Source organism: Apodemus sylvaticus, chromosome 6 (genome assembly GCF_947179515.1).
Source record: "Apodemus sylvaticus chromosome 6, mApoSyl1.1, whole genome shotgun sequence".
Taxonomy (NCBI): Eukaryota; Metazoa; Chordata; class Mammalia; order Rodentia; family Muridae; genus Apodemus; species Apodemus sylvaticus.
Window position 1 is genome coordinate 95,142,380 of NC_067477.1, and position 27,193 is coordinate 95,169,572.

Consider the following 27,193-nt stretch of genomic DNA (forward strand, 5'->3'; position numbering starts at 1 on the left):
ATCCATCATGGTTTGAGTCTACGGCCTCCAGCTTGATCAGGAAACCAAATCACTCCTTTGTGCAGATATGCACAGGGGAGGAGTGCCGACCGGTTATTTATCAGCCCTGGATTTTCACAGGGGCCTCAGAACTAAAATTAAAGGTGTTCCCCCACCATGGAAGAAACTCACGTTATTACATGACATCCGTCTCTTCAGCTCAGTGATAAATGATGGTGTGCTAAGGGGATAAACTGCATCTTAAAGAAGCCTGTGCAGGCTCCTGTAGCCATGGCAACAGACATCCCACCATCACTCCTCTGCCTATCAAAATCACAACTGGAACAGAAAAATCGCTCTTGTTTGTTCCATTAGAACTGCTGGTTGTTGCGTATAATTACTTAAATGACAAAATATGATTGCCCAATAGGTATGGCTCTTGAAAGCACAGGAATGGCCAGACAACTCCACAAGGGAGGCTTAGGCAGAGGGCTGCAAGTGCCAGCCTACGGTGCTAATCACAGAGCGGAAGCATCTGTGTCGCCATGGGGCTTGTGAGGCACCACAAAGCCCTGGACTGGGTTTCTGTCTACGCTGCCTCTGACACAGGAAAAACTAAGGGACATCACAAAATCAACAACGTGACAGCTTCCTGCAATGGACCCGCCAGCTTAATTTGGGGTAAAGATAATTCCCACAGAAATAAGATAAAGACAGAAAGCCACGTGTCCCCAGTGCCTCTAGCTTTCAATCAACTCTTTCAGAGAATGAGAAGGGAGAAAGGCAGGAATACATGGTGTGGGTACAGCACTGACCTCATGCTCCGTGTGTCCCATCCTCGAAGGGTAGTGTCACTTGCTGTAGCCACCTGGGTACAGTTGTGGTGTGGGCTCCACCGCCCCGCAGTAAACTTCAGCTGCCCCCTTCCTTCCAGTGCTGCTGAGCTGGCCAGCTGGTATGATGGGCATTGTTCGAAGGAGAAAAGAAAGATCTGTACTCTTTATAAGATTCTCAGGATTTTATGGAAATAATTAGAACAATTTGGAGGTTCCATCTTTGTTCCCCCCTTAAAAGCCAAGACCATTTGAACCTTATTGGAAAAATAAAATAAAATAAAATCGTGCGCAGCAAAAAATAGAAGGCACATTAATAGCCCCTATTGTGGAGGGCTTGCTTCAAGTGTGTGATTAGAGACAATCAGCTCAAACTTGAGGAGAACAATATGGAATCACTCAAACATCTGGCTTCCCCAAAGAAAGAGAAAGCCAAGTCTCCATGGTTAGCTCCTTCCAAAATGACACGTTCTTTAATCAAATGTTGTTTCCAATATAATACAACCTTTTCCCCCTTTATCATGAGGAACACAGGATCCTCACAGGAGTTCACTCAATCCCCACAGGCTGGTGAGCCACAAACTGTCTTTTGGGGTACTGAGAAAAGAGAGGCCTTGACTCCAAGCCTGGAAGAGAAGCCCACTCCACTTTCGCCCTGTCTGAGATCTTTCCATGTTCCATTTACAGCTCTGCTCATCTGAGTAACGTAAGTACCATCTCTTATACTTCTCTAACTACCCAAACCCACTATTGGCGAGTTCATTTAAACCTTCAAACTATGCTCATTAGAGTCCCCTGGGAGGTTCTGCCACCTCAGCGTCTGGGAATAGTCAGGTTAGGAAGGTCTTCTGGGGTTGCTAATGAGGCACGATGTTCTGTGGCAAGACCTGGTGTTCATGTGCCCTCAAACCATGGGAGAAACACAGGTCTGAATCACAGCACTAGGAAGCAAGGCCTCGAGAGCAGGGATGGAAGAGACATCGGGGTTTCTGGGGAGAGGATGAGAAGCCACCCTCACCTGAAACCTGGGCTTGCCTTTCACCAGAGGAGGCCAATCAACACAGAAGTATGTTGCGGCTGGAGTTTTAAGACCTCTACATTGCTCTGAAAAAGCTGACTGGACAGTGGAGACCTTGCAACAGTCCTGGCTGGGCACAAGAAGACAGGTGCATAGAGGTGAGGGCCTCTCTGGTGGGGCATTATGACAACTACAGCTCTTACCTCCTGAGACCAGATAGTCTGGAAGCTATTACCCAGAAAGGCATGTGTGAGAAAAGGTCACAGGCAGGTGGGACACAGGACATCCTGGCAGGGAAGAATTCATGGAAATAGTCATGGGTAACAATGCTCAAAAGTGGCTATGAAGACGCACCTCCTATTCTTCTTCCCCAGGCACTTAGGGGAAAACATCCATCTTCCCTTCAGGGAGACTACAAGCCAAGAAAAGCACAAGCAGTACTTTGTCAGAGTGTAGCTCATGATGCAAACCTCTGGCTTGCTGTCTGCTGCAGTGAGCGGCTACTGCCCCAAAGGACTTCACTCCCTTCTCTGAATAGTGCTAATTCTCTATCCTAGAAAATCACTCACACACACACACACACACACACACACACACACACACTGCAAGCTTCATGCTTCTGATTCATCAGCATGCTATTTAGATAAGGAGTCCAACTCTGAAGACCCACAGACCTTACTGTCATAGGCCTGACATTTCATACTCCTCACAAAGAGTTGAGGGCCACCTCTGCTCCTGTACAGAAGGCATTTGCTCTGTTTCATGGGGACACTGAGGTAGTTATGCAGGTACCAGAAAAATACCCAAACAAGAGGACAACATGAGAGCAGAGAGAAGAGAGTCCCTAGGTCAATAGGGATTAGGCGCATCATGCCGGAGAAGCCTGGGGACAGTATTAGATACTGTAGGAGAGGCAGTGGCAACCACCACGAAAAGAACACATATATGTAAAATGTGTGGCTCAGAAATCCCTTGCACCTGGTGAGAATGTGGCAGTAAGGTAGGTAACCATGGTGAACCACTAAGTCCTCATGAGATAGGACATAGAGCAGCCGTCCGCTCACACAGACAGGACATAGAGCAGCCGTCCGCTCACACAGACAGGACATAGAGCAGCAGCCCGCTCACACAGACAGGACATAGAGCAGCAGCCCGCTCACACAGAAACATGTAGCAGCACAGAAGGGATAGGTATGGTGAAGGGTCTCGATGAGAAACCAGGAAGGGGATGAAGAGCTGGAAGAACGACCATTCTGCAGCCAAGGCTCACAATCCCCAACACAGGCAGCTCACACAGCAACTCAGGAAAAGAACGGAAAAAGAGGAAGAGCCCATGAAGCCTGAAGGTATCTCAAGATCATCAGTTGGAGTGCTAGCCAGAGATCAGAGCAGATGAGTACTAGAGACCCCAATACCCCACCCATTTTTGTCATTTCTCTTACCCAACCCAGTCTTCTCAAAGGCCAGGGCAGAAGGAATGATGCTCACAGAACCTGGCAGGCCATACTGGCAAAGTATAAGCCAACTATCAGAACTCACCATATAATTCCCACAGAATGGTAAGGGATAGCCAATCAGGAGGAGCCAAAAGGGGCCAGCTGGGTAAATGGTAGGGGCAGGCAAAAGAGGGTTGTTCCACTAATGAGACTGGTGTCCTCTGCCCTCATTGTATTGGGTTCATGGTTCCTTGCTTTCCCTTACTTTTGCAGAATGGGACCTCAATTCTGCTACCAGTGTGCATTTCTTTCCAGTTAGCACACGGGTGGGTGGGTGGGCTACTATGAATACTCAGCACAGGGCAGGAGGGGGCTGGGCTTGTGGCTCAGTGGCAGACACTGCTTGCCTAGGAGACACAAAGCCCAGTTGTATCCCCAACATCTCAGTCAACAATAAAAAAGGCATGTAAAAGAAAGGCTTAGACCTTGGCTGGGTTACAAGGGGACACTACTGAACAAGTGAAGAGCATGCTGAGGTTTGAGGTCTGAAGAAGAAGCTACAACGATGCTGCACAGAGACAGAATGGCAGCAAGAAGCACAGCACGGCACCTGGGCACTGAGACACAGAGAGTGATACGAGCGGCCGCCATTACGGAATGCAGTCACTAAAGAAGAGGCACAACAGTGATGCTACCTCGAGATGTAAAAGAAATTGTCACTAGACAAATGCAAACACTAACACCCACATGTGTATTACCACAGTAAGTAAGGATGCAGAATGGCTAGTCTAGAGCATCAAATGATGGCAACTTAGGTTTGATGTCTTCATCTTCAAACACATGGTGTGAATGAGGAAGTCTTCCCACAGTGTCTTCTCAAGGTTTACACAGAGCCACTCTGTCTGGTCCCCTGAAAACCTAGTGCTCTGGTTAATGACAGCTCACTGGTGACAGGGAATGTACGAAAACACACAAGCTCAATAAGCAGGGATGGCTTATTTGCCTACTCAGCAGCGGGCTTTCATCAATTTCTCACTAAGCACATTCATGCACCGCCATGATGATGTAAACCATCATTTTGGTGCTGGGACTCAAACCTGGGTCCTGTGGAAGCTAGTGCTCTAAACCGCTGAGCCATCTCTCCAGCTCTGGTTCATGTCTTTAAAAGGTTACAGGTTCAAGAAGGGACAGAGCAAGCTCACTGGTAAAGCAGAATGGGAGGATGCCTGGCACAATGCCAGAAGTGACCCTCCCCAGCCTCAGACAACACAACCTCACAATGCCCACCATGCTTCACTCCATGAAGGCCCTGTGGCAAAGCCTAGCCAGAGGGGTAAAGCACAGCCTACTTCCCCTGTTCTTCACCACTGTGGACAGGTCTATGTTTCTGAAATAAGAAACTAGTTAATAAGTCATCAAACAACCACCAATTAACCACACAGTCAAACAGCAAGTGCTTAGTGCTGTGCTAGTACTGCCTCCGCATGCCCAGCATCTGCCTGGACATAAAGGCTCAGAACAGCAGAGCTAGGCAAGGCACACAGAGCTAGGGACCAGTTCATTTCCTTCATTACATCACTAAAAGTCACAAGACACAGATGAGAAAGCCATGGCTGTCTTGAGAATTCAGTCCATACGGCAATGAAGAAACCTAGCAAATGTGTAGCGGGGCCCAGTTAGCAATGATGGTGTACAGTTCCAAGATTTCCGCAGCTGCAGGAAAGAGTATAGTTTCCTGAGGGGTACCCGTAAAAAGGAGTGAAGCACTCAAGGTAGGGGCAAGAACAGAAACATGGCATCCTCAAGGTGGCCAGGAAGACAAACTGCCTCTGCTGGGGCTGGAGACAAAATGCCTATGGTTGGGCCCAAAACAGTCACAAGTGGCCTCAGCAATTCACTTTCCTGGGCAACTGAACCCTAACCAGCCCCACCTCGGGGACCAAGCACAGTGTGAGAGACACAGTGTGAAGAGGCGCAGCCAGCAGGATCATCCTCCAAAAGCCATGATGCTGAGCTTGGAAGTAGGTAAGCCTCCTGTCAGTCACTAGCCCACAGGTCCAGAAACAGTTCATGCGGAGGGTCCACTGGACCACACCCAGGTCTCAGGTGGTCCCTAAAGCCCACACGTCAGTGCGGGCTGTATGAGACAGGCAATGTTCTGACCAAGTGGAGACAGCAGCAGAGGTCCTACGCTGAGATAGTAGGAAGTTCAGAGGTTAAGGTGAGAGAGAATACAAAAGAATCTCAGGTTTAGAGTCTCCATGGGGACTCCTCTTCCTTCACGGATGGTGTGAGGAACTCACCCATGGCCAAGTGGTCAGTTGAGGGGAAAGCAGGACCCGACTCCTGATCAGGCTAATGTACAGACTCCTAAGGCAAGGAAGAGAGAAGGTAAACCTCAGAGACACCTGCTCACTCAGGGCAGCGGCAGCATATGGCGCAGGACGGCCTTCAGCCTGTCTCCCTGTGGCATGGAGACAGCTCAGCAACAACTCCTTAGGGATGGCAAGCACTGTCATGTTTTCAGCACTCAAAGGTTCAGGGCTTCCTGCTCCAAAGTGAATGATTAAAGGCAGCTAGCAAACGCTTTCAGATGAAATGTCTCTAACACCAGGACACAAACAAAAGCAAACACTATCCAATGAACAAAATATGGTGGCCTGTGTCTTTCTTGAGCCTCACATGGGTGGTGCATTTCAGAAATGCCTCAGAGTTAGAGTAGTGAAGACAAGAAACTGCACTTTTACCACCACGGCCACTGACCCAGAAAGCTGTCAGGAGCAAGCACTACATTAAAGGCAGCCCTGCAGAAAGCCAAACACCCCTATCCTGCTTCCGTCAAGAAGAGGCAAGGCTGGGGTGCTTACAATGTGGGTAGCACCAAGCAATCTGTGAAGACTGTGTAAAGTGCGAGGAAGGCGCAGCTCATGTGACAACTCTGACCGTCCTGCCCTAAGCCCCTTCCCAGTCTTAAGCCTGAGTTGCTTGAAGCCAGTGACTAGTTAGGTATGGCATGGGAATGTGTTTGACACCTGAACTGTAGGTATCTTGATGTGATAGCTGGGACTGTTGCTGCTGTCTTGCCAGCATCGTGACAAATCAGTGATAAGTAGATATGGCAGAGCGGTGGGATGTGGAGCAGGAGACCTTCATGCTGTTGAGAAACTGAACCAATCAACCTTGTAACTGCTTTTTCTTCTTTATTCTTGCATCACTATCCAACTCTCTCTTTTCTTTTCTTTTTTTAATTTTTTGTACTAGATATTTTCTTTATTTACATTTCAAATGGTATCTCCTTTTCTTGTTTCCCCTCTGAAAATCCCTATCCCATCTCCCATCCCCCTGCTCACTAACCAATCCACTCCTGTTCCCCTGTCCTGGCATTCCCCTACATTAGGACACCTAGTCTTCACAGATACAAGAGCCTCTCCTCTCATTGATATCTGACAAAGGCTATCCACGGGTCCCTCCATGTGTACTCTTTGGTTGATAGTTTAGTCCCTGGGAGTTCTGAGGGTACTGGGTGGTTCATATTGTTGTGCCTCCTATGGCACTGCAAACCCCTTCAGCTCCTTGGGTCCTTTATCTAGCTCCCCCATTGGGGACCCTGTGCTCAGTTCAATGGTTGGCTGTGAGTATCCCCCTCTGTATTTGTCAGGCACTGGCAGGGCCTCTCAGGTGACAGCTATATCAAGCTCCTGTCAGCAAGCACTGTTGGCATCCACAAGAGTATCTGGGTTTGGTAACTGTATATGTGATAGATCCCCAGATGGGGCAGTCTCTGCATGGCCTTTCCTTCAGTCTCTGCAACACACTTTGTCTCTGTATTTCCTTCTGAGGATACTTTGATCCCCCTTCTAAGAAGGACCAAAGTAACACTTTGGCCTTCCTTCTTCTTGAGCTTCATGTGGTCTGTGAATTTTATCTTGGGTATTCCAAGCTTCTGGGCTAATATCTACTTATCAGTGAGTGCATACCATGTGTGTTCTTTTGTGACTGGGTCATCTCACTCTGGATATTTTCTAGTTCCGTCCATTTGCCTAAGAATTTCATGAATTCATTGTTTTTAAAAGCTGAGTGGTACTATGCCCAATTTTCTGAAGAAGCACCTAACTGATTTCCAGAGTGCTTTTACCAGCTTGCAATCCCACCAGCAATGGAGGAGTATGGATCAAGGACCTCCACATACACTGAAACTAATAGAAAAGAAACTGGGGAAGACCCTTGAGAACATGGGCATAGGGGAAAAGTTCCTGAATAGAACACCAATAGCTTACGCTCTAAGATCAAGAATTGACAAATGGGACCTTATAAAACTGCAAAGTTTCTGTAAGGTAAAGGACACTGTCAATAGGACAAAATGGCAACCAACAGATTGGGAAAAGATCTTTACCAATCCTACATCCAACCGAGGGCTAATATCCAATATATACAAAGAACTCAAGAAGTTAGACTCCAGAAACCCAAATAACCCTATTAAGAAATGGGATACAGAGCTAAACAAAGAATTCTCAACTGAGGAATACCAAATGGCTGAGAAACACCTAAAGAAATGTTCTACATCCTTAGTTATCAGGGAAATGCAAATCACCACAACCTTAATATTCCACCTCACACCAGTCAGAATGGCTAAGATCAAAAACTCAGGTGACAGCAGGTGCTAGCAAGGATGTGGAGAAAAAGCAACTCTCTCTTTTCTTAAGCTACATTTGGCTCTGAGTGCTCAAGTTGCCTGTAATACCATCTGAAAGCACTGAGCCCACCCACTTACCCCACTCTGTCATCGAAGGCTAGAACTCCATTCAAAGAGTGGGTTGGCTCTGCTAGCTTCTGAGGATTAGCCTAGGCAGGTCACTAAGTTTTAGGAGGAGTGGCACCCTCTAATGTAATTCAAATGCACAGTGGAGGCAGTCCTTATAGGACTTGGTACAGGGATCAAATAAAAGAAATTGCAATTGTCTGGCACATGTTGGCTGTGCTAAACTTTTTTCTTCATTTTGTCATGATGTAACACACAACATGTGGATCATTTCAAGAGCTCTCAGTTGCCCTTGGATTGAGGTCAGAACAAATATATAGTCTGTGTATAGATAGTGGGACTAAACTTCATGTGGCAGCCTGGGTTTAAGAAGGGTGGACTAACCTGCTGGAAGAAACCTCAAGGCTGTGACAGGGCTACTGTTGGCTGCTTGTAACCAGGCTTACAGTGAGAATCAGAATCTACAACAGCAAAGAGACCTGAAAAGTATGTACTTTGGCTAGAAAACGAGCATACTAAAAACCGTGGACAAACTGATGTTGCTGCTAAAGAGACTAAAGTGACTGGAAAGACCTCACTTTTCAATGGAACACAAGGAAGTCTACTTAAGGGCACCTCAGGAACTGGACAGATCTCCTGGGCTCACAGGTATGAAAGAACAAACTACAGAAAGCCTTTCCCTTGAAACAAAGCACCCCAGGGTATCCTTCTTACAGAGGCAGCCTAACATATGTTCTTGTAGGCTTCCTTTTGCTGTGTTCTGTCACCCAGGCATTCAGAAGCTGCTGCTAGTCCAAGAAGACCTGACTGCCACTCAAGCTGGCAGAACATCTTGGCATCATGCACATGATGCTAGATTTACAGGGAGGCAGAAAATGAGAGCTGCAGGGTCGTGGAAGCTTCCTCCAAGATTTGAAAGGAAAGACAGAGAGACCAGGCAGTGTGTGGAAGGGCAGTGTCCCTAAGAGCAAGGCCCTGGGAGTGCAGTGTGGACCTGTGAGGGGGAAACCAAAGCTGAAGTAGAGATCTCAATATGCTGGGGTAAAAAGAACGCAGAACATCTACAATGAAAGCAGTGGGCACTGAACAGAGCCAGCCCAGGGGCACACGGTGGCCCAACTCCTCTGGCTGTCACATCACGGCTGTGTGCTGGTTGCCAGACTTGAAACTAGAGGTGCTAACATTTGTCCTGTTGCGTTCCAGTTTTGCTTTGCTCCAGTCTTTCATTGCTGACTTCCTGTTCCTCCCTTTTGGAATAGAGATGTTCACTTGGTGCCATTGTCTATTGGAGTAAGCAATTTGATTTTTGAGTTTTACAGGGCACACAGCTAAGAGTGGCCTGAGTCAACATGGGCTTTTGAACAATGTTTAAAATGCTAAGTCTACACACTATTAGAGATGGGCTTAAGTCATTTTGTATTATAAGATGATCATATCCTTTGGGAGCCAGAAGAAGAATGTTACACTTTAAATATGAAATGCCTTCTCAGGGCATTTGAATGGTTGGCTCCCAACTATAGGGCAGTATTTAAGGAGGGTCTGGAAATCGTAGGAGGCAGGGCCTAGCTGGAGGAAGCAGGCCATTGGGATGCACCTCTTTAGGTTGCACCTTGTCTGAATTCTGTCTTTGTTCTATTGTGATTCCTGGTCATCATGAAGTAAATGCTCTGCTCTGTTCTCTGCCCCCACCAGGGTGTGAACCACTCTGCTCTACTACCATAAAAATGGTGGGCTGAAACTGAGCAAAATATGTCTCTCTTCCTTTTACATCATTTGTAACAGGAACTGTGACACAGCAATGGGAAAGCTAATGCAACCAAAGACCTGCAGACAAGGTACAGATGGTATCCTGCCATGTTTGTATGCAAACCACACCTTGTGGCATTGCACATCAGAGGACACAGAAGCCAGTGTGTCATTTATATACTACCATCTAGGGCACATCTCTCTGAATTATACTCCATTGGCTGGTCTTGAGAGTCTTGAGGGGCCTGAATAGAAAATATACACAGGTATAGGTGACAAAACCATTAGTAGAATTGTGTATCACAGCTGTGTACTCAGGTTATACCAGACACAGCAGATGGGCCTCTACTTGCTCTTCCCTGTGTTATACAGAGCATCTTGGTTCTGGAAGGCCACATATGCAAACTCATGGGTATTTACCAGGATGGACCGGAATACAAAACTTGTTTCTGTGATACCATTAGACCAAGTGACCTTTGAAGAGACCATCCTAGTTACAGTTCATTCTTTGGCCAGGAATAAAGACCTTTTGAGAGGAACATGTAATGCTTAAAGAAAAGTAAGGCCAGGAACAACCAAGTTGTACTGTGTCCACAGTGTGGCTTCATTTCATATTGTTTTTTGAGATAAGGACTCTCTAGGTAGCCCAAAATAACCTTGAACTTGAGCTCCTCCTTCTTGGGTCTCTAAAAAAGCTGAGCTTGGACACACGTCTTTCATGCTTGAATATTGATCATCACTTGCTGACTTTGAGTATATCAGTTAACAGGGCATTACACAACCAACTTTCTGGCATCTCAGTTTCTTTCTTCTCTGGCTCTTGCCTCTCTGCTCTAGGATCTTTGGTGACCATTATCAATAATCTAGTCTGGACAGCAAGTACTATAACATCACATACACGCAGACATCTATGTACCCATGAATGGATGGAACCATTTAACTGCCAATGCACCTCTCCATGCATGTACCTGTCTACTCAGCCTCCTACTCAGAGCCCTACTACCTAACACCCACTCACTGGTCTGTCTGTCTGTCTGTCTGACAAGTATGTGCCAAGTGCTAGCCAGGCCACAGTTAGGATTCTGTCTTTACACAACTCTGCCATTATACTCCATGCTCTGTAACTCTACATGCAGATGATGCTCAGTCAAGCAAGGCAGCCTGCCCAGGCTCATCCTATTACAAAGCAGCACTAAACAGGCCTTCATCTTAAAGCCTGCACTACCACCCGATGACAGGCATTCCCTTGCTTGTACCCCTTTACCTCAGCCCTGACCCATACATTCTGCAGTGGGTCACCTGTCAGATGACCCTGGATGTGGAGACAGGGGCATTCAGAATTAGGATTGCACCACAACTCCAGTGTTAGCAGTTCCTTTCCATAACCATACTTAGTCCTAAAGATGTGAATTTACACTGAACCTGTAGATTGCTTTTGGCAAGATGCCATTTTTACTATGGGTGGGGGGATGGGTTGGGGGATTTTCGGGTGTGTGGGGGGGACCAGGAAAGCGAACAACATTTGAAATGTAAATAAAGAATATATCTAATAAAAAATAAATAAAAAAGATTTAGACCTACTTGTTGCCAGGAAGGTACCCCTACAGTTGGGATACCAGCACTCAGCTGTTGGACATAGGACTCCAGTGCTGGGGATCAGTGAATTATCTGAAATGTTTATAAAATCCAAGGACACAGATACTCAGTCACAGTACACTATGTCCTTAGTTAATTACAAAACCCTGCACCATAAAGATAGCTTGACTGTAAAAGATAGCCTCACATATAAGTTCAAGATCAGCTCTGAATTCACTCCATAGCATCAAGCAGGACATGAACACTTGATGCTCCTGCCTCAAGCCCCCAGTACTTGTGATAGTTTGAATATGCTTGGCCCAGGGAGGAGCACTATTAGGTGTGGCCTTGTTGGAATAGGTGTAGCCTTGTAGGAAGTGTGTCACTGTGGGCATGGGCTTTAAGATCCTCCTCCTAGCTGCCTGGAAGTCAGTATTCTCCTCTTTGCTATCAGAACAAGATGAAGAACTCTCAGCTCCTCCTATGCTATGCTCCCAACTTGGAACCTCTGAACCTATAAGCCAGACCCAATTAACTGTTGTCCTTGTAAAAGTTGCCTTGGTCACGGTGCCTGTCCACAGCAGTAAAACCCTAACTAAGACAGTATTGAAGCTACAGGTGTGCCACTACACCCAGCACAGCTGTCCTAAGTGTAGGTCTGCTGGTCTGCATGACAAGTTCAGGATGTAAAGGTGATACTTACTTCATGATCCACCAAAGCTCACAACACACTGGACTGAGAGTCTCATGAGAAAATGTTTTCCATTTATTTTTTACTTTTCTACCAAAGCTTTCCAAGCTTCATTAATGATCTTATTTTCAGCATGTTGCTCCAAATCGGTTTTTTCCACAAATCAAAGTCACCTTCCCTAAGCACATTGTCACTGACCACTGCAGCCAATCAAACTAAAGTCCTGAGCCAGTTACTGAGATTTCCCCCTTCCTGAAGGATAGAGACAGGGCCTGGGCAGGTGAGGACCTTGGGAATTCCCACTGCTGGACTAAGCAGGCCAATCCTGCATCTGTCACTCATATCGAGTCCCCTGCAGAAGGCTCCTTGGCCTCTTTAAGCCTTCTGCTTTCATCTGCCAAGTCAGAGGGTCAACGAACACATAGTCATTAGGCCCGTGTCTCAGTTTAACTGTACTCAAACCCGGGTGAGAAGTGACTGCTCACTGCAAAGCTGCTAGCTACCTCTCCAAAGCTGCTAGGAACCACTTCTGACATCAGCTGACCTAAGCCTAGCACATGGCTGGCTCTGACAATCCAACCTTAGCCTGGGTCACAAGAAATGCATGGAGAGCAATGCCTGCCATCTTTACTATGGAGCAAGCCACTACTACTCATTCTGCCCGCTTGCTTTCTTCCTCCCATTCTCCCTGGAACTAGCTAAGTAAAGACTCATACACAGCATTCACCCACATGTGTGTGGATGTCCAGGTCTCCAATCATAAGGCTGGAAGGGAAGACACCCAAGGACGAATCTACTAATAGAAGGTGCGTGCAGTAGGACTGTATCCGCTCTGCAAAGCAAAACTGTAGCTGCTGTAAGACATATAAGGCCAGAGGCTGGCCAGAGGGGCCTTGGGTTATTCCCAGACTTTCTTTAAGCTTTACTTATCTCAGATGTAAAGCCAGAGAGGCCACAGCAGTAAATACAAGCAAAGAAGGCCCAGATATGCCTCATGGAAGCCTGTATACCCCTATAAAATATACATAAAAATCAGGAAAGTTTCTAGATAGTAACCACTCCAGTTCCACCGCAGAAGAAAAGCTCTAAATGGAAACAAGAACTCTCTTACTCACCTGGGTGGTAGGAGGCCCCATTATCCCTCTGGGTAGAGTCCAAGATGTGAGACCTTAAATAAATATAGCCTTAAATGGCTCACAGACCTCAGTGTTGAACACAGAAGCATAATCACCTAGGAAGACCAGGATGAGAAAGCCTTCAGAATCCAAGGTTCCTCAGGTTCTCAGGCTTAAGCTCCAAGAGGAACAGCCCTGGGTACAAGTAGAGACTGGGATATAAGAAGACATGGGAACCTTACATGCACTGACAACGTGAGAGAAGCCGAGCTCAACACCACGCACCAGGCCCAATTCTATGACATTCTAGAAAATACAAAGCTGAGGATATGGTGACAAGGCAAGACAATAGGTGGTTACCAGAAGAACAAGAAGAGAACAGAGAAAACAACCTGAACACTGCTCCTTGAGGGCAGTGGAGACCCCGGCAGGAGCCCCACCACTGTGCAGCTATCTAGACCACAGGGTCCAACTCAAGGGCAAGCCTTGTGCACTGTGGAATTTGGGGATGCAGTACAAATGCAGCACAACATGCACGACCAACACCAGGAAGAGCTGCCTGGGCTGCTGCTGGGGATATTGCCCATCTCAAGTCTCTGCTGCTCTGGAGATCAAGCTCAGGACCCGTTAGCATGTGCTCTACCAGCGTTAGAGCTCTGCCCTTTTAACGTCTTATTTTGAAACAGAGTCTCACTAAGTTGTCCTTTCTGGCCCTATAACACTCTATAATCAAGAAAGCCTTAAAATTACAATTCTCCCACCTAAGCATCCTGATTAGCTGGATTATAGGCCTGTGCCATGCAAAGTCTTTTTTTTTTTTTCTTTTTTAACGTAAATCTCTTGTGGGAAAAGGTACAGGGTGGTGGAATAGCTGGATGTTAGAAGGAGAAATAACAAAAATAATTTTTTCAAAAATGTGATAAATGCTAAACACTACTATATATGCTAATTAAAGATGAGTTGGGTGCATAGGAAGGTAGGGAAGGATCTGGGATTGGGGGAGGGGTAAATATGGTTAAAATATGTATAAAATTCTCAGTGAATAAATACAAACATTAAAAAAAGAAATCAAGAAGAATATCAAACATGTGCTTTGTGTAATCACATACTAAAGAGATGAAAAGACAGGCAGGTGACAGGGCAAGCTAAATACTTCCAAACTACATCCAGTTCTGGGAACGGGAACCTAACCGTGAAGGAAACAATTCCTGTCAACACTGATCATGAACTCCAGGCAGGACTGTGTCTCTAAAACATGCTCGGCTCCTTCACAGGTGCAACTGTGTAAAGAGCCATCACCTGAGGAAGTCCTGTGTGGACAGGACAGAGATGACACCAGGCTCTGCTCTCCACTGACGCCCACAGAGCTGAAGGCAGCAGGACGTGGAGCTGAGCGAGCAGATGAAAGCAGGGAGGCTGCCCAACCCTTCACCAGGGTCCACACACCCCACAGACCCTCACACTCCAGGCCTCCCCAGGGTTCAGCTAATGATTATAAATGGCAAAGGGTCTCCAATTTAATTGCAGAAGGTAATGATGCAGTGAGCATAAGATTAAATTTACCACAGAAGGCAATATCCTCAAACAATAGAAGAAGAGACACCAGTATGCGGAGGCTGCAATCGATGGGAAGGTTTCTGTATTAAATACCGCGGCACTGGGTCACAAAGGGGTATTGACAGAACTGCTGACAGCAGATAAAAAAGGGGGAGAGAAAACTAAATTGGTCTCTGCAGAAAATAAGTTACAGATTAATCACCCCGACATGAAATGCTTTAGCGATGACTTGGGGTGTGAAGATGTGTTTACCGTCTGACCACAGCTCAGGACAGCAAAGGGCAAGTGGGGCCTTTTCCACTCCAGAGTGTGGCCCCTTGGGCCTCAGCAGGGCACACCCTCTGCTAGTGCTTAGGGTCTTCCCCAGGGTCACAGCAAAGCCTGCCAGGGGAGGAGTATTCTTTCTTCTTCTGAAAATTGTGACAGCTAACATACAGCTGAAGAAGGAATTAGTGCTGGACGACTACAGCCCAGCCCCTCACCATATCTCCTAAGGGAAAGGGCTTCAAGTGTGTTCCCAGGGTTGGACCTGTCCACATGCTAGCCCAGGCACTACCTCCCCTGTCTGACCTTTTATTATAAACACTCCTGTGGATTTGGGTTATCACACAGAATGTGGTACTTTGTCTTTTAAAAATGATTTGTTTCCTTTAAATATTATCTGCTCTAAGAAAACAGGACAACTCAAACTTTAGACAGTGTGGCCAGAGTTTTTAAGCATTAAAAAGTCACTTACTATTCTAAGAAGTCTAGCCTCTGCCTCATATCGCAACGATGCACCATCACCCATGTTCTATCTTCAACCTAGGGACATTGTTAATACTGGAAGGCACCAAGACAGCAGAGAGCTCAGTAAGTGTCATGGGAACAAATAAACATAAGACATGGCCACCTGAGGAACCCACACACTCTCATGATGTGAAGGTGACCATGTAGCCCCTGGGGACATGGCATTATAAGGTTTCATTGCAGGGTTTTAGAGTTTTCTTCTTTCTCAAAATGATTCTTTGACAACACATACAATGAAATTATGAATGCCTGTGAACACACATTTAAAAAAGGAAAGACTTAAGGAACCAAACACGAAAAACACACACAATACTTAACTCTATAGAATACTCAGAATGAAAGTGCTAGAATTTATTTTAAAATTCATGCAAATGGAAAGATAGCTAGCAATGTGGAATTAAGCTTGCCTAAATATCCTTCCTCAGAGTGTGATTTTCTTTTAAGAGAACACTCTGGAACCTGAAGCCATCCTCTGGGAGCCTCATCATCACTCACAGTGCTTTCAAAGAAGGCCTAGCACTCAGTTCTCAGCTCGGTGCCTCTGTACTTGCACCATTCCCTATGTGATAACTGATTTCAAAATTACAAATGTGAGGATCAGGAATTGATCCTGCATTTGACCAAAAGGTGCAATTCCAAAGCCCACCCAGTGAGAGCTTCTTCCTTCTTACTCACCACAGCCTGGCTTGAGCTGGGCTGGAGGTCCCATAGCAGGATGTGGCTGTCGGCCAGGGAAATGACCTTCTTCCCATCCCCCATCGGTTCCCACACGACACTAAAGAAAAACAAATGTCAAATATTAATGTGACCAATGGGGACCCCTCATAAGCTCTTTCTTGGCCCAAAGCCTTTAGTGTTTATTTAAAATGGCATCTAATAACATATGTCAGAGACACTTCCATTGTCTCAGTGTCTCCAAAGTTATATGTCAAAACTGTGGCCTAGCATGATAGACACAATTAAGGTTGGAGATCATGAGGTAGACTCTCTTGATGGGACTTGGGTCCCCTGTAAGAGAGAAGATTAGTCGTTGCAGTCCCTGTTTCTATACACCATGTGAGGATGGCGAGAACCATTTAAGTCACAAACAAAACAAACGACAAATCTCACCAAGAATTGAATCAGCCAATTCCAGAATGTTGGCCTTCCAGCCTCACCAGCCGCAAGCACAATCCAGGATGACGCCAATGCTCACACTCCACAGCTCATTAGTAGCTACAGCACGAACAGCTGGCCCAGGAGGACAGGCAGCTGGACAAGGCTCAGGAAGAAGTTGATTTCACGTGTGAATGTCTTATCTTTGGTGAGGCAAAGGCAACACCTTTCAGGGGTCAGTAGGGCAGAGCTGAGAACTGCACCCATACTCCAGGTTGTATCCAATCTGTGCTAGAAGCTATTTCCCTGTCTGAGCCAATCATAGCCAGTGTCCCTGCTGTTGCAACCCAACTACTCTAACCATGGATCTGAAGAGTTAACTGTAGTGAGGATTTTAGATTCTTTAAAAACATTAAAATGTTGTGTGAATATGTTTTTTGTCTTAATCCTAGGTGTGGGGTATGTAGCTGCTTCAGATTGTCCACAGCAGCTATGTTTTGTCTTGTGCTTTGACAAGAGTGTGATTCTGCCCACTGAAGCTAGTTTACATTTGAAATTCTGGGGACTCTTGAGAGGATGTGAAAATGCCAGAGACCAGAGCAGCTGTGGTTTGTTAAGTGGTTGTGAGCAAAAAGAAAAGAAGAACTTGGATACCCTGATGACTAAGACAAACACTGCCCGATGGCATTGACAACCCCTTCCCCCTCTTACCCTTCTCATACCGTGTGTGTGTGTGTGTGTGTGTGTGTGTGTGTGTCTGTGTCTGTGTGTGTGTGTGTGTGTGTGTGTGTGTGTGTGTGTGTGTGTGTGTGTGTAAGGAATAAGGGTAGAGGAGAGAGTCAGAAAAAGGAACCCAATAAAGTAGCAAAAAGTACGGTTATGGTAATAAAAGGCAAGCGTCTCAGAGAGCTGGGGTGGGTGATCAAGGCGCATACAAATAAGGGTTCCTTTTTCTCCACATCCTCTTCAGCACTTGTTGTAGGCTGTTTTGTTGATCCTTGCCATTCTGATTGGGGTAAGACACACTAAAGTTGTTTGGACTGGTTGTTCCCTAATTGCTAGGGACAATGAACATTTTTTGAGATGTTTCTTAGTTACTTTTACTTCTTTTGAGACCCCTCTGTTCAGATCTGCAACATATTTTTGATTGCAAAACAAAACATCCTCCCAATAGATCAAAGACCAAAATGTGAAACCTAAAGCACTGTGACTTCTAGAAGAGAGAGCAGGCAGCGCCTGACAGGGCAGCGCCTGACCGGACATGGGTAGGAAAGACTTTGTGAATAGGATTCCATCTGCCTGGGAACTGAGGCCAATGATTGGCATATGGGACTTCACAACAATCAATTGAGATGATGCTGAAGAGAAGAATGAGGAGGAGGAAGAGGAGGAGGAGGAGGAAGAAGAAGAACACCACCACCACAGAATGGGAGGGGCTCTTTGCCAGCTATACATCTGACAGGGTTAATATCCAGAATACATAAAGAACTCACAAGTTTAAAAACAGAATAAGAAAGGAACTGGAGGAAGGGGGAGCTGGGATCTAAACAAGAAACAATAATAAGAAATGTCTCAAAAAATATGATCATCATCTCTGGCTATTGGGAACTGCAAATCAAAGCAACTTAGAGATTCCATATCACCCAGTCAAAATGGAAAAATCAACAAAACAACCAACAACAAATGCTGGAGAAGATGTGGAGGAAAAGGAAATCCTCATTCACTGTAGGTATGATTACAAGCTGGTCTAGGCACTCTAGAAATCAGTGTGGAGAGCTGTCAAAAGGGATTTATTTTAGCCTAAACCCAACTAGCTATACCACTCCTCGGCACATGTCCAAAGGACCCAATAACCTGTTCTACAAATACTTCTTCAATCATGGTTCACTGCCACTCTATTCACAACACCTAGAAATTGGAAACTACCTAAATGTCTTTCAACTGGGGAGCATAATGAAAATGTGGTACACATACAGATGGAACATTATTAAGATATTTGCATTATGATTCATAACAGCAGCAAAGGTACACTTATTAAGGGGGGGGGTCACCACAACATAAGGAAATATATTAAAGGGTCACAGCATTAGGAAGGTTAAGAACCACCACTGGTTTCGTGAAATGGTTGTTGTGGGTTCTTCTCTGGGATCTATGACTTCACTAGCCCTGGACAGTTGGCTGGGTTTTTAGTATTAGGCATGATTTCCCTTCTGTTGAGTGGGCCTTACATACAACTAGAGAGCTGCTGGCTATTCCCGAAGTACGCATTATAGCGCCAGACTGGCTGCTGCTTTAGCTCATAGGTATCATATCTGGGTAGACTACTTGTTGCTTCACTCTCTTGGATGCCTGCATGGAATTTTCGGATACTTTGAAACTAGTCCTCAATAACTGAAATGGCAGGAGTAAGGGTCCTAAGGTAAAGTGTTGTGTGGGAGACCAGAGATGTAAACTAAAGAAGACGAAACAACAGCTAAGATCAGGGGCTCTGCATAAGCTGATGCAAGCTTATTAAGAGGTGCAGTAGCTTGTGTACTGTTTGCAGAGGGGAAATGGACAAGATCAGTAGAGAGCTAAGTCAGACAATATTGGCAAAGGGAACACAGGACACCTCAGATGCAGATGCCATAGGACTAATAACCACAGCTCAGCGGGAAGAGTTGGCTCCCCAGAAACCTTGACCCCTTTGAGGCACTGGCTCCAGTGTCAGACAGGTCTTGCCAAGTCCATCCTTGGACAAGGACACTAAACTGAAGCTCCCTTTGTTATTTGGGTTATCACACTCAATATGACCTTTTCTTTGTCCAGCCATTTACTTACAAAGTTTATGGTTTCATTTTTCTTTAAATGAAGAGTATATGTGATTCTGATGGTCTCAGGTGATTCCTATGAAAGGGTCATTTGACACCCCCAGGGGTTGAGACCCACAGGTTCAGAATCACAGCACTATACCATGAACTACACTCTAAATATTAATTTTTATAGCCATGGGTAAGCATAGGTTTTATCTATATATACACCCTTGTCTATCTACATCTATAGTATCTATACTCCTATAGTAGTAGTATCTACAGTATCTATACCCCTCTCATCAAAAAGTGTTTCCTTCTAACAGATGAAGATCGTTGCAAAGCACTACAGCTGATGAAAGTGCAGAGAACAAATGAGCATGAGATGCCCAGCCCCAACTGACAGATGCACAACACGATTCCTGAACCTAAGGCTCGGAGATCAGAAGATGGGGCGGAAAGAGTCTCAGAGCCATAGGAACATGAAGTTTGGTGTGATGTTTTATCTCTTAGATATGTCTGTGAAGGCTACACCCATGAGGTCTCACCAATGTGAGTTAGTCTTAAGGCTTTGGGGCTGGCTTCTCTTCCTTCTGAGTTGTTTCCTATCCATGGAGACATGAGCAGGGAGCTTCCTCCAGCTGTCATGCCTTTTCTACCACAATAGACTGTATCCCCTCAGACAATGAGCCCAAGTAAATCTTCCCTCCTTTATGTTGTTTCTGTCAGATATATGGTCCCGACAATGAGAAAGATCACCTATACACAGAAAACCAGCTATGCATATCCCACGCCATCCTAACAGAAGCACAAGACTTTGTGATCAAGACACTGCTCCTGCTATTACAGCCCATCTTGGCACCTTCCCCTGACCAATGCGATGGCCACACACTGTCCCGCCTTGCCTGCTCATCTGCAGCTCTGTCAGTCTCTGAGAAAAAGCTCGTGTTTCTCAGTATTTTGAACAGAGGAGAAGATAAAATGATTTTCAAGTGGCTGTAGAAGTAACTTTTAGAGAGAGAGAGAGAGAGAGAGAGAGAGAGAGAGAGAGAGAGAGAGAGAAACATATTCTAATTTGAAAAGAAGTCTTATGCTTAAGGCTCATAGGAGGCAATATTCATTTGCTTTAGAAAATAACCTAGTTTTGAGTTATTACAGCCATTGCAAAAACTTCTTGTCCCAGACCCAAGTTCTCTGCCATTTGTTTCTGAAGGTCATGATGAATATAAAAGCTAAAGACAGCATCTATGCAGCCTGGAAGGGGCAGGCAGGCAAGACATGGTATTTGCCAAGTTCAAAGAAGCTTGTCCTGACTCTGGAACCCCAAATGCTGGATAGGTACATGATAGTATCACAGGCTTGCCTAGGGAGAGACTTACTGGCCCCACATTTCACTAAATACTCACTCAACAAGGATACAAACACAGCTAAACATAGTCCTGGGGCTGCCTGCTGGTAGCCAGGACTCTCCCTGAAATTGCTGCTCTGTACATCTAGTGTCCTGCAGGTGACAGGCCAAAGCAGGGAATCCCTAAGCACCTAATCATAAGTACACAAGTATCTTACACGTGCCTCTAATCTGAGGTAGGGATTTATCATGGTTCTTCACTGGCCCAGAACTGACACCAGAGAGAATGAGTCAACTATAGGGAACCACAGTCTTCAGGCATTATACACCCTCCTCTTACCGCCTCTCCCAAACACAGCAGTGAGCTGGCCTCGCTGGACACATCACCTCTCACACTGTTCACAACATCTGGTTTCCTGGCCCAATGTCAATTCTCACAGCCTAGAAGAGCCCTGCACAGGAGAGTCCTGAGGAGAGGTGAGGCCTCTCTCTGCTTCTTCCATGTCCAGTATACTTGAGATGTACAGAGGAGAACTGAGTAGATCTCATGCACCAGGGACAGCTCAGGAAAGAGAAGCCCATTGACAGGGCTGCTCCCCAGGAAGAGGGCTGCTGGGGAGATAACTCTTGTGACTTGCTGAAGGCAGGTAATTAAAGCCCTGCAGACTTTGATGGACACAGATTCTTAGGCCCTTATCCAAATGTGTCCACTCCCATTCCCAGTTGGAAACTGCAATGCAGCCCTGTGCTGAAGTCAAAGCTCAAACACATCTAGCTTGTATGCCTTGCCAACTGCATTACTGGCAATGTCACTTCTTCACCTGAACTCCTAGGTACCAGATGCAGCCCTCTGACCTCCTGCCCCTCTGTCAGCAGCGTTATCTGTTCGAACACAAGTTTGAGAGCAATCTTCTATGTCTACTATTCTTAAATTCCACAGGCAAAACTAAGCTTGTTGAATTTTACCTTTTAAGAACCATATACTGTCATATTTTATGGAAATATTGTCTGGTCAATTTTAGTTCAGAGCCACTGTCAACAGGAAGTCTGCTACAACAATACTGCTGTGACAGAATACACTGCATGTCACAACCACCTTATGCAAGATACTGCATGGCATCGCCTAGCCCATGCCAGGCACTGGATGTCACCACCTACGTGTGCTGGGTGCTGCGTGTGACCTCTTTCCTTAAGCAGATACTTACTGCTACACACTTAATGGAGATACAAGTCACTATAAACTTAATGCAGATACCACTACACACTTAACATGGATACTCACTACTACAAAATTTCCTCTTACAAGTTCTTTTGCTGGACCCTATAAATCTTGCTGTGTGATTCCACTGTCATTTGTCTAGAAACATTTCTTTCCCTTTTAAGTGGTGACCTGTTCTGTTAAGCTTGGTGGTTGGAGATCACCTGGAGTGCTGTCTCTCACCCCGCTGCCTTGCTTAGCACACTGACTTGCTGTGTTTGTGGTCCTCGCTTCCCTGGTCTTCACCGGGGTTTGCTAATGGCAGCTCAGCTTTACTGCTCCCAGGTCCCCCTGCCAGCACTTCTCTCCATGGTCAGTGAGTTTGGAAAACATAACCACCCACATCTAACTACTCTTGTTAACAAAGTAATAACTGACCCTGAGTGGGCACTAAAGGAGCTCTCCTCTGCCATTAAGTTCATGATGGCCCAGCCTTGGTGACACCTCATGAATTGTGGTGTTAACTTATTCTGCACACAAAATCAAATGCCTAAGTTAAAAAATGGGAATTTAGAAAGGTTGGCATCCCTCACATTCTCCCTTCCTGGGATGACACACTGCTTGGGTCACATGCTCTCTAGGTCATCTCTAACATGCGGGTGCAAATAGCACACTACAAAGGTTACTGGAGGATTGTCACCAGCCATTGGCAAAACTGTGTAATCTCTGTGCTTTCTTAAAATTATCCCAGTCATTCTAGGTCAAACACATACATTTCTATCTACAGGCTTAACAGAAGTAAATTATATAGATTTCTGTGATTTTTCATAGTTTTTCATGTTTATTTTGTGTGCATGGGTGTTTTGCTTGCATGTATGTCTATGTAACACATGAGTGCCTGGTAACCATGGAGACCAGAAATGGACATCAGATATCAGATCCCCTGGACCTGGAGTTACAGAGAGTTGCAAGCTGCCGTGTGCACACTGGGAATCAAACCCAGGTCCTCTTCACAGACAGTAAATGCTTTTACCCTCTGCCCTATCTCCCCCAGCCCCGGGGTTTCTGTGCGTTTAAAATCTGGTTACTACTGAATGAAGGTTCTGGGCTTTTTTTTCCAGCTTTTCATAGAACTGATTTGTATAGTAAAGCAGTAGGTATCTTGGAGATACACTTCTTGGCACCCATGAAGATCAAATCAGTTCTCAGAACTGCAGTTTCAAGTTCAACAAATGTGTTTGCAGACTCTTCCCACAGAGGTGCTTCCAGAGTTTTGGTCATAAATGTGATCCTGGCCATTCTGTTAAGAACTCCTAATTCCCCACCAAAGCATATGTGCTGTTTTGATTTACATTTCCTTGACAACGAGGGAGTTTGCACATCCTGTATAATGTGACTGGCTGCCTCTAGCTCTCTTGCAGACCCCTTGTTCTTTATGACACGGTCTCTAAAAGGCACCCTGTCACAGAAGCTTGTTGACTTGTGAGGACTCGGTCTCCATCCATGTTTCACTGGAACAAACTCTCAGTGAGCTTGTGTGGGTGAAGAATTACAGGACCAGAGAAATCAACACTCTTTCTTTTAGAACTTAAATCTAATCAACTATAAAATAAAAACCATAAAAATACTCACAACATTAAGCCAAGTCCATAATTTGTTCAACAAAATTTTGAAACTCTCAAAGTTAGGAGCTGAGGTGTCAAGCAGCTGAAGAAGGCGTTATCAAGCCTCCCCAACAAGGGCTGGACGGAAAACAACACCGACCAGAAGACCAGTGAGGCTACTAGACCAGCAGAGAGCTCCCTGATGCACAAAAGCAGCTAGAGACGACACAGGACCAAGCCTTGGCAGCGCAATGCAATAAAACTTTATTTACTCGAGGGCCCCAATGAGTGGGAGGTACATGCTGCCTGCATTATTGCCAAAGGAAAAGGATTAGTGGGGATACAGAGTGCTTCATTTGTTCAGAGTGACTCACTGTGCTGAGTCTGTTCTCAGTAAAACACCCGAGTCAACCATTTAACGTCAATTCATGCTACAGCTCTGCTTCAAATGCGCACCCTCATGACCATCCTTCTTTCAATCTTTAAGAACAGGCGTGGAACCCTCAGAGACCTGGCAAAGCTCCCTCATGCATTAAGGACAAGCACCTGGGAGGAGAGAACATGTCACAGTGTTGGCTGTCAGGTCACACGGCCATCATCTACAGACTATCAACCCAGGAGTTCAGAGGAAATCATAACGGCCCAGGCTTTGGCCAGAAAAGCCCAGGTAAGGGGCTGCTGGCATCCTGACAGAAAGAAAATATAATGCTCACCCTGCCCCTTCTGTGTCCTCCCTGTGAAAGCACAGTGCTCCAACCCTGAGACCCTGAACAGTAAGCATCTGCATTCACATCCCAGCGACTGCGGGACACCACTGTAGCCTCTTCCTGCCCTCGGCTCACGGCACTCTCTCACTTCCAACAGCAAGCTACCTTTCCTGGGTGTAAGACTCGGCAGAGAGAAGGCAGACACCTTATAGCCAAAGGCCACATATTTGATGAGAAAGTGCAAGTCCTGGGGTTTAACAGACTACAGGTAGAAAATGCTCATGAAAAGAGCTTCTTTTGTTCAAAAAAAAATATTGAGTAAGGAATTTCAATAAAAGTCCTTTCTATGAATCTTAAAGTCACAAATGATTTCTATTAGCAATCTAGAAGCTGAGGTGCAAGCATACAAGCAAAAATCCCTGAGAAACAGTAAATTGGGGCTACCCCCCCAAAAAAAACAAAAAAACAAGGCGGCATGGTGGTGCACACTTTAACTCCAGTACTCTGGAGGCAAAGACAAGAAGATGGTTGTGAGTTAGAGGGAGTTTGATGGAGCTGCAGATGTGGTGTCCGCAAGGGAGTGTAGGTCACATGACATCTGCAGTCAGAATGCAGGGATGAATGCACCAATGCATGCGGCACTCAGCTCCCTTCCTCCCTTCTGGTCAGTTCGTGACCCTGGTCTCAGAGATGGCGGTCCCTTTGATTGTTGTAAGTCCTCGTCAGCTAATGTTTTATGTGGAAATGTTTGGAACACTAACAATATTTGCCGGACATGAATGTGACTTGGTCCTGATTACAAGGCATACCTTCCTCTGCTGAGCTCTAACCTAAGGGTAGACAGATAGTTGGGACTCGAGCCTTCAGCAACGCATGGGAGTCAGTTGTGGGTAATGCTTGCTTGCTAAAGGTGTTTTTCCTCCCAAGCCCTTTACATTTACACCAAATCCTGGTGCTGGCCAGCATTCAGTAATGGGGAAGGAGCGATTGTCCAAACAAAGAATTTCTGTTAATTTTTGGTCACCCTATAATCCACACCTTAAAATTGTGCAACCTTTAGGAAACATGTTAAATCTTTACTTATAACTTTGCATGTTTTAGAGTCGACATAACTAGTCTACTTTGGGCCCTACCTGAGAGCAAGGGTTTTTTTCTGTGCTTCTGAATAGGAAAGACAGACAGCTGCAGCCCACTGCAGACATCTTTGAAATACCAAGAAGTCACATCAAGTTTTGGTTGTTGGTGCATGTGCCTTGTGTGTACATGGGTGCATGGATGCATTTTCAAAGGATGCTTCTAGTAACCAAAGTTGCTGCTGCTATCATCTGAACAGATATCATGTGTAAGCCCACGTTTAGTCCCCAGACTCTGTATCAGGTACACATAAAGCATGAGCTGAAGAGGACTTACAACAATCAGACTGGGGTCATGAGCTAACCAGAAAGGAGGAAGCACCAGCATCCTGCATCCTGCATCCTGCATCCTGGCTGTAGATGTCATGTGACCTGCACTCCCTTGCGAACACATCTGCTGTTCCATTGTGCCTTCACTGCCATAAAGGACCACACATTCAAACCGGGAGCCCAAACAAGCCCTTCCTTCCAGATTCCTGTTGTCAGATATTTTGATAATGAATACAACTTTGTCTATACAAATACACACACACACAAAAATTCCACAGAGAATGGTTTTAAAGGAGAAAGTCAGGAGCAGAGGCCAGCCACTCAAGTACAGACATGCAGCTTATCTGTGTTTTGCTTTCCTGTACACATAAAGTCCTGGATCAGAGTCACCTTCACAGTATTTGGCTTATGGTTCCTGGCAGTCATTCATCCTAAGCCATGCAGGTGCCAACCACCATGGTCCCAGGTGCTCCAATGCACACCGAATATGCCAGTCTTTTTAACGGCCAATCAGAGGAAGCAACCAACCATCCCATCAGAACTGAGGAAGCTCTTGGACATTTCCTTGCAAAACAAGTCCAAAGTAGTTTTAAGAATCAGGGAGGAGAGATCAAGGATGTTCTAAGAGGAAAACCAAAACCACCACACACAGATCTATCTTGTCCTAGTAAAGGTCATAGTACAGCTTCCTGCTGCCTTCACCACAGCCCCAGCCCCAGAAAGGAAGCATGGGGGAAAGAGCTAAAAGCAGAGACATTTCAGAGCCAGGCTTCTCAGAGTCTCTGACGGTAGACTCCCAGAAACATTGTAAGACATTTTGACAGCTCACCAATTAAAATCTGTATGCAAAATAAACACACTGCCACACCGGAGACACACAAAAGGCAGACAAAGGAAAGCTTCCATCGCACAAAACATGTCCCATGTAGAGCTGAGTCCCTTCCCTCAGATAACTGGGGTTCCTACAACTCCCATGCAGAAGGCAGACACCCCACAGAGAACACTCTGCCCCAGGTGTTCCGCTGCTGTAGTCAGGCATGGGTCTCTGCTGGCAGGACGCGGTAAGTAATGACAATTCTTACTTCCCGGTTTGTTCTTACCCTATAATATGTATTCACAAAAGACACAGGAAGAAGGAACTTTTGTTTCCTGTAAGCAGCATAGGACCTGCAACACTGGGCAGGGCTGGCAGAGCATCTACAGAGCTGCAGGACCAGTGACCTTTACCTCTGTTGTTTTATAGGTTACTCTCCTCTGGCCATCATGCTTGTGATAGCTGTAGGACACAAAATCCAATAAAAGGGAAATCCCATCTTCCTGCATATCATCGCCATGAAGACAGTGCTATAAACAGGGAAAACAGCATATGGTTCCTGCCATCATTTCCATGCCAAACTAAATTATATTTATTTATTGTCCATAAAAACCACATACTTTTTTATCATACTCTACCAAAAAATAAAGACATAAACAATATTAACAAGTCAAGAATATAGTAGCACCCCGATAGTAGATATATAACCATGATGCAAAAATCACAAGCAAGGGCTG

General features: G+C 45.6%; 1 protein-coding gene across 3 annotated transcripts in view; it reads right to left on the reverse strand.

Annotated features, from left to right (window-relative positions):
• The window catches only part of Eipr1 (EARP complex and GARP complex interacting protein 1), a 486,194-nt gene that overhangs the window by 376,167 nt on the left and 82,834 nt on the right, over nucleotides 1-27,193 (reverse strand). For 2 of the 3 annotated variants that reach the window (XR_007978380.1, XM_052186012.1), the window contains exons 5-6: nucleotides 16,174-16,273; nucleotides 795-970 (exon numbers count right to left, since the gene is read on the reverse strand). Coding sequence is in view for 2 of the 3 variants with exons in the window: in XM_052186012.1 (XP_052041972.1) it covers nucleotides 795-970; nucleotides 16,174-16,273 (276 nt within the window). In the remaining variant the exon portion in view is untranslated. The remainder of the gene's footprint in view (nucleotides 1-794; nucleotides 971-16,173; nucleotides 16,274-27,193) is intronic. The other variant, XM_052186013.1, reaches the window with a different exon arrangement.